At 51.5% G+C, this 7,579-nt stretch overlaps 1 protein-coding gene across 2 annotated transcripts in view; it reads left to right on the top strand.

Annotated features, from left to right (window-relative positions):
• Window positions 1-7,579, top strand: part of LOC132380642 (5-aminolevulinate synthase, erythroid-specific, mitochondrial-like) — a 30,823-nt gene that overhangs the window by 20,681 nt on the left and 2,563 nt on the right. For both annotated transcript variants that reach the window (XM_059949592.1, XM_059949591.1), the window contains 4 exons: window positions 115-294; window positions 960-1,124; window positions 4,492-4,760; window positions 5,863-6,025. In XM_059949592.1, the coding sequence (XP_059805575.1) occupies window positions 115-294; window positions 960-1,124; window positions 4,492-4,760; window positions 5,863-6,025 (777 nt within the window). The remainder of the gene's footprint in view (window positions 1-114; window positions 295-959; window positions 1,125-4,491; window positions 4,761-5,862; window positions 6,026-7,579) is intronic.

The following is a 7,579-nucleotide window of genomic DNA, read 5'->3' as shown; positions in this document are numbered from 1 at the left end:
GAATGGGATGAGGGGAGGGTGAGAAAAGGAAGGGGAGGTAAGGGGAGGGGAAGTGGAGGGAGGAGAGTGAAAGAGGGCAAGCAAACTGTTTAAGAGCGCGTCTGAATGCGACAGGTTGTGAGATCTATTCCGACGCTGGGAACCACGCCTCCATGATCCAGGGCATCAGGAACAGCAGGGTGCCCAAGTTCGTCTTCCGGCACAACGACGCCCAGCACCTGGAGCAACTGCTGAGGCAGTCGGACCCCAAGACTCCAAAGATCGTGGCATTTGAGACGGTGCATTCGATGGATGGTAAGGAACCGGCGCATGCAGAGCCAGACAGAGCCCGGCTGCTCAGACGGGCTGGCTGGAGGGGAGTCAACTTTAAACTCAGTCTATAAAAATTGCATCGGCTTTCCATAAGACACAGGGGCAGAATTAAACCATCGAGGCTCCTCCGCCATTCCATCATAGCTGATTTATTCTCCCTCTCAACCCCATTCTCCTGTTTTATCCCCATAACCTGTGACGCCTTTACTAATCAAGAACCTATCAGTATAAATATACCCAATTGACTTGGCCTACATTGCCGTCTGTGAAAATCTCAGTCTCACCACCCTCTGGTTAAAGCAATTCCTCCTCATCTCTGTTCTAAATGGATGTCCCTCCACTCTGAGGTTGTGCCTTCTGGTCCTGGACTGTCCCCACTATAGGATGCATCCTCTCCATGCCCACTCTATCTCGGCCTTTCAATATTCCGCAGGTTCATTAAGATCCGCTATCATTCTTTTAAGCTCCAGCGAGTACAGGCCCAGAGCTATCAAACGCTCGTCGTTCGTTAACCCTTTAATTCCTGGGATCATCCTTGTGAACATCCTCTGGACCCTCTCCAATGCCAGCACATCCCTTCTTCGATATGGTGCCCGAAACTGCGCAAATGGACCATGTCTTTATGCTACCCTTTCTGTTCCGCTCAGGTGCAATCTGCCCCCTGGAGGAGTTGTGCGATGTCGCGCACAGCTACGGGGCAATCACCTTCGTGGACGAGGTGCACGCGGTGGGGTTGTACGGGGCCCAGGGCGCCGGGATTGGAGAGCGGGACGGCGTCCTCCACAAACTGGACATCGTGTCGGGAACACTCGGTAAGTCAGAGATGGCTCTTTCCCACTCACCGCAGGTACGGGGACGGGGAAGGGCGGGTGGATGCGGGGGCGGATTTTAAAAGAAACCCGAGGGGCGTAGTTTTTTTTAAAGCAGGGGGTGGTAGCTGTCCGGAACCAGCTGCCAGAGGAAGTCATTGAGGCAGGTTCGTTAACAAAGTTTAAAAGGCGGTTGAACGGAAACATAAATAGCAAAGACGAGCAAATGAGCGAGCTCAAAAAGGTGGCATCTATTACTAAGGGGCCACACCATCCAAGACGAGGCATCTTCTTTCTTTATTTATTTATTTCGCGATACGGCCGGTAGCAGGCCCTTCGGCCCAACAAGTCTACGCCGCGGAATTACACCCATGTGACCAATTAACCTACCGATGTAGGAACGTGGGAGGAAACCCGCGCGACTACGGGGTGAACGTACAGACAGCGGGAATTGAACTCATGGTGCCATAATTACGCTAACCCCTTCGCTATCGTGCTGCCCCCATTTCTACCACTGGGGAGGAGGTATTGGACCCACACGACGCTTTAGGAACAGCTTCTTCCCCTCTTTCTGATTGGTCCATGGACAATTACCTCGTTATTCCTCTCCTGGCTATTCCTCTATTTATGTATTTATTATATCCCACGGAACCCAACAAATTTCAGAGCTTAAGACATAGGAGCAGAATCAGGTCATTCGGCCATCAAGACTGTTCTGCCATTCCATGGCAGAGATACTATCCCTCCCAATCCCATTCCATGAGACACAGGAGCATAATTAAGTCATTCAGTCCATAAATCCTGCTGCACCATTCCATCATGGTTATTCTATGAGAATCAATCATAGAATCGTATCCTATGAGATCTCAACCCTATTCTTCAGTCGTGGTTAGTGTACTGGTCAGCACAATGCTATACGGTACCAGCCGCTGTCTGTAAGGAGTTTGCATGTTCTGCCCGTAACCACGTGGGTTTGCTACGGGTGTTCCGGTTTCGTCCCACAATCCCAAGATGTACCGGTTGACCGATTAATTGTAAATTATCCCGTAATTAAGCTGGGGTTATATCAGGGGTGACTGGGCGGTGTAGCTCAAAGGGACGTAAAGACCTACTCTGTGCTGTATCTCAATCAATCAATAAAGCAAGCAAGCAAGCGGCCGGGGACTGAACTGGGCCATTCAGCCCATCATTTTTCATCCTGAACCTAATAAAGTGGCCACACAGTGATCACAAGGGAACAAAGTGGAGCAGTGGATCACTACGCAGCGATGTGTTTGGCATGAGTGACCTTACCAAGAGCTGAGACATAAAACCCCGACTCCGGCCAACATAGCTCTCCGGGTCCTTGAGGCACGCAAGCCTCCGAACCCCATGACAAGGTTGTGGCTCGCGTGGAGGAACCACAGGGGATAACTGTACTTCATTCAGCTCCACTTGCACCATCATTGAGATAATCCCACACCCTGTGGACTCACTTTCAGTGACTCTTCATATCATTTTTCGATCTTTGTTGCTCATTCATTCATGATTATTATTTATTTGTGTTTGCGTAGTTGGCACACTGGTGAACGTCCAAGTCGGCATGGCCTTTCATTGATTATATCATGGTTATCATTCTATTGCAGTTCTATTGATTATGCCCGTGAGAAAATACATTTCAAGGTTATATATGGTGATGTGCGTATACTTTGATAATAAATTCACTTTGAACTTTGAGCCCTTCTGATTTCAGGATGTTCAGGAGAATGCAGAAGAATCATTCTGTAACTTTGTGAGGGTGAACTTGGAGTCCTGGGTGCAGTTTTGGTCACCCCGTCTAAGGGAGGGATGTAGGGTTTTCGGCGAGGGTGACCAAGATGCTGCCTGGATTAGAGGGGGTGAGCTAGAAGGAGAGATTGGATAAAATTGGGTTGTTTTCTCTGGGGCGGTGGAGACCGAGGTGAAACCTGGGATTTTATGAAAGAGAGAGGGTAGACAGAAACACGAGAGAATCCGCAGGTGCTGAAAATCCAAAGAGTAAAACAGTCGACGTTTCGGGCCGAGACCCCACAACAGTCCTGATGAAGGGTTTCGGCCCGAGAAGTCAACTGCTTACTCTCCTCCATAGATGCTGCCTGGCCTGCTGAGTTCCTCCAGTATCCTGTGTGTGCTGATAAGGTAGGCAGATGTCCCACCCCCACCCTACTATCCAATACCAGAGGGCATGCATTTAAGGTGAGCTGGGGAAAGTTCAAAGGAGATGCGCGGGGAGTTTTCACATACAGAGAGGTGGGTGCTTGGAATGTGGTTCCAAGGGTGGAGGCGTTTATGAAGCCGCTAGACATGAAAATGCAGGAAATGGAGGGATATTGTCCACGTTCAGGCTCAATATCGTGTTCAGTACATACACTGTGGGCCGAACGGTACAGACATCTATGCTGGACTGCTCTATAGTCTCGGAGGATGGTGATTTGACTCTCGGGGGATGAAGGCTGGGAGTTTCTCGGTGGGTTGTTTTCTCTGGGGCGTGGGAGGCTGAGGGGACACCTGAGGGAAGTTTGTAGAACTGCAAGAGGCAGAGTTACGGTGGACAGTAAGGATCTTGTTTTCCCCGGGGTGGGAATGTCAATTGTTAGAGAACGGACATTAGAAGTAAAAGGAGATAAGTTTAAGAGAGACGTGAGAGGCAAGTTTTGTTACAGAGAGTGTGGTGGGTGTCTGGAATGTGCTGCCAGGGAGGGCGGTAGAGGGAGTAGATACGATAGAGAAGTCTAAAAGGTTATTAAACAGGCTGAATGTGCGAGAAAAATGGAGGGATATGCACCTTGTGCGGGTAGACGGGACTTAATTTAATTTGGCATTGTGATCAGAACAGACAGTGTGGGGCTGAAAAGCCTGCATAATATGGCGTTGTGAAACAGAAGGAAAGAAGATGGTTGAGGGTAGAGGTGGGAATGTGGGCAAGAGAGAGGGAGCAGAGAGGGTGGGGAAGTAGGGAAGGGAGGGAAGTGGGGGTCGAAGGGGAAGAGCAAGAGGAGAGGGGAGGGAAATGGAGGGGAAGGGAATTGGTAAGGAGAGGGGAAGAGACGGGGAAGAAACAGAACGGAAGACAGGGCGGTGAGGGAGGAAAGTGAGGGAGAAGTAGAAGAGGGGAGAGAGGGGAGGGAAATGGCGAGGAAGTGGAGGGTAGGGAGAAGGTGGATGGAAATAGGGGAAAGGGGTGGGGAGGGAGAGAGAGAGAGACGGAAGGGGAGAGGGAGTTGAACAGAGAGAGGTGAGATTACTTCCACTGAAGTAATCGGGAGGAGCGAGGCAGGAAGTAAGGAAACCGTCGGGGGCTGGGAGTGGGGTGTGTGAGAGCCGACCGTGACCCGTCTCCTCTTGTCGACAGGGAAAGCCTTCGGCTGCGTTGGAGGCTACATCGCCAGCACGGCCGCGCTGGTGGACGCTGTGCGCTCCTTCGCCGCCGGCTTCATCTTCACCACGGCACTGCCTCCCATGGCGCTGGCCGGCGCCCTGGAGTCCGTGCGCACTCTGCGGGGCCAGGAGGGCCGGCTGCTGAGGCGCGCCCATCAGCGCAACGTCCGGTACATGAGACAACTGTTGGTGGACGCGGGACTGCCCATCATCAATTGCCCCAGCCACATCATCCCCATCCGGGTGAGTGCGGTGCGCCATTACAACGCCCGGGGGTTGGGGAAGTGGGGGAGGATGGGGGACCTCGCGCCCCTAACCGGAGACACCGGGCCTGGCAATCTCACCAATAACCAGGGTTAAACACGCAGAGCACCGGAGTTGATCCCCGAGTTGGGCAGCATCCCTGGAAGGAAGTGGACGGTCATTTTATTTTTCAGGCCGAGACCTTCCGGGTCAGTCCAGGTGAAAGGTCTCAGTGCGTGACGTTGATTGTTTATTTTTCTTCCCCTGTGGATGCTGTCTGACCCGCTGAGACGCCTCGGCGTTCTCTGTGTAACTCCATATACCAGAGCCTGCCGTCTCTCCTGTCCCTGTACAACGGGCTGATATCGTCTCACCATAAATCCAGCGATACACGCTGGAGAAATCTCACTGTAGAACCTGGTTAGCCAGTACCAGTACCAGGAGATGTGGTAATCTTATCGTTAACCGGGATACACGATAATCTCATCGATAACCAGGGACACCAAACTGAGGTGATGTCACCAATGAACACTAACGGGTCGCACTAGAGTAATCAGTGAAAAATAGCTCCCTCACCACCCCTTTAAGATGGGGCGTGGTAGCGTAGTGGTTAGCGCAATGAGTTTACGGCTCAGGCGACCCGGGTTCAATTCCCGCCGCTGTCTTTATGAGGTTTGTGTGTTCCTCACATCCCAACTAGCAGAGCCGCTTTCAATCTTGGTGTCCGTCCCGCAGTTTGTGTGCGATAGGCCAAGTTTTGGGTTACAATTAGTTACTGCACCCTCTCTTAACTTGGGGGATTCCCCTGTGCAAGCAATGGTGCTCCGCGCCAGTGTAGCATGCCCACAACTTACCATCCTGAACATATGCACCTTTGGAATGTGAATGGAAGCCTACACGGTCATGGAGAGATCGTGCTAATTCCTTACAGAGAGCGGCGGGATTTGAACCCCGATCGCTGGTAGTGTGAAACACTACACCACCGTGCCAAGACAAGATCCTTCTAGGATCCGAACCGGCCGCCACACGGGGTGGAGAAGGTCTGGGGAGGAGTGGGGGCGGGAAGGTGCTGCCTTTAACCGGCCGCTGTTTGTCCCGAAAGGTGGGTGATGCCGCCAAGAACACGGAGATCTCTGACGTCCTCCTGAGCCAGCACGGCATCTACGTCCAGGCCATCAACTACCCGACAGTGCCCCGCGGGGAGGAGCTGCTGCGGCTTGCTCCCTCCCCACACCACCAGCCGCACATGATGGGCCGTTTCGTGGGTGAGTGACGAGGAACCGTGCCATTGGGTGTGTGGGTGGGAGTTTCTGAACTTGACGAGCCGCTGACTGTGGAGGGAGTGCCGGCAGAGGGGCTTCCGCCAGCTTGAGATCTTGCCCCTTTTCACCACACTGGGGGTGGTGGGGGGGGGGGTCCTGTGATATCCGAGGAGGCAGCAATCTCGAAACGAGCCCAGATCGACCCGTCTGCCTATCATGTCTGTACCGAATGCGAAACTGAATTAAACCAAATCCCGTCCCACCCATGTCCCTCCATTCCCCACAGAGTCAGAGAGCAGCAGAGTACAGGAACGGGTCTTCGGCTCACAATCTTCTGCTGTACTTCTCTCAGTGGCCGCTTTATTGGGTACACCTGCTCATTATTGCAAATATCGAACCTGTCAATCAAATGGCAGCAACCTGTTGCAATTAATAATGATCAGAGAGGCACGAAGAGAATCTGTAGTTACCGGCGAGTACCCTTCTTGTCTCATTGGAAGAGCACGTGAATTTACACAACCTGGCCCTCCATAAACAGTCACAGAACAGAAAAGCTGACTCCAGTAAAAGAAGCCTTTGCCTGCCACGTGCTCCTCGTAGTCCTGCTCCAATCTCCACGTGTTCGTGAGGAACTCAACTTTCACGATGGTTGGTTTCAGGTGCATTTGAAGGTCCTAACTCTTATAGTGTTCCTCATCATCTCAAATGATTTTCAAAACATTTCCATCCTGTAGGCTCGAGGTCACCTGGGTCAACCTCTTATTGACTCTGGTCCAAAGCTACAATCAGCATTGCTCTATGGTCTCTGCCTCCAGTTTTGTGCCTTTGTTCTTCTCAACTCTGACTGTTCAGTTCTGGTCACCTTTCTTTTAAGGAAAGAGTGCAGAGGAGATTTAGACCACAAGACACAGGAGTAAACCAGACCATGGAGTCTACTCCACCATTCCATCATAGCTGATTTACTATCCCTCTCATGCTCCTACCTTTTCCCCGCAACCTTTGATGGGCTGACTAATCAAGAACCTATCAAACTTCGCTTTAAATATACCCAATGACTTGGCCTGACCCGCCCTCAGAGACAAAGAATTCAACGGATTCACTGCCCTCTAGCTAAAGAGATTCTTCCTCACCTGTTCTAAAAGGACATCCCTCTATTCTGAGGCTGTGCCCTCTGGTCCTAGACTCCCCCACTACAGGAAACATCCTCTCCACACCCACTCTATCTACACCTTCTAATATTCAATAGCATTCGATGAGATACCACCCCCACCCCACCATTCATTTAAACTCCAGCGAGTACAGGTGCAAAGCCATCAAACACTCCTCATACATTAACCCTTTCATTCTTGGGGTTATTCTTGTGATCCCAGGAATGAACTGGCCGATGTAAGGAGGAATATTTGATGACTGTACTTGCTGGAGTCTCCCCCGGACCCCCTCCGATGCCAACACATCCTTTCTTAGATAAGAAGCACAAAACTGCTCAGAAAGCTCCAAGTACGTGGAGCATCTAAATACCGATGCCGTCTACAAATACGTCCCTCATCGAAGATCATT

The sequence above is a fragment of the Hypanus sabinus genome, chromosome 24, assembly GCF_030144855.1.
Source record: "Hypanus sabinus isolate sHypSab1 chromosome 24, sHypSab1.hap1, whole genome shotgun sequence".
Classification (NCBI taxonomy): domain Eukaryota; kingdom Metazoa; phylum Chordata; class Chondrichthyes; order Myliobatiformes; family Dasyatidae; genus Hypanus; species Hypanus sabinus.
This window is presented reverse-complemented; position numbering and strand designations above follow the sequence as displayed.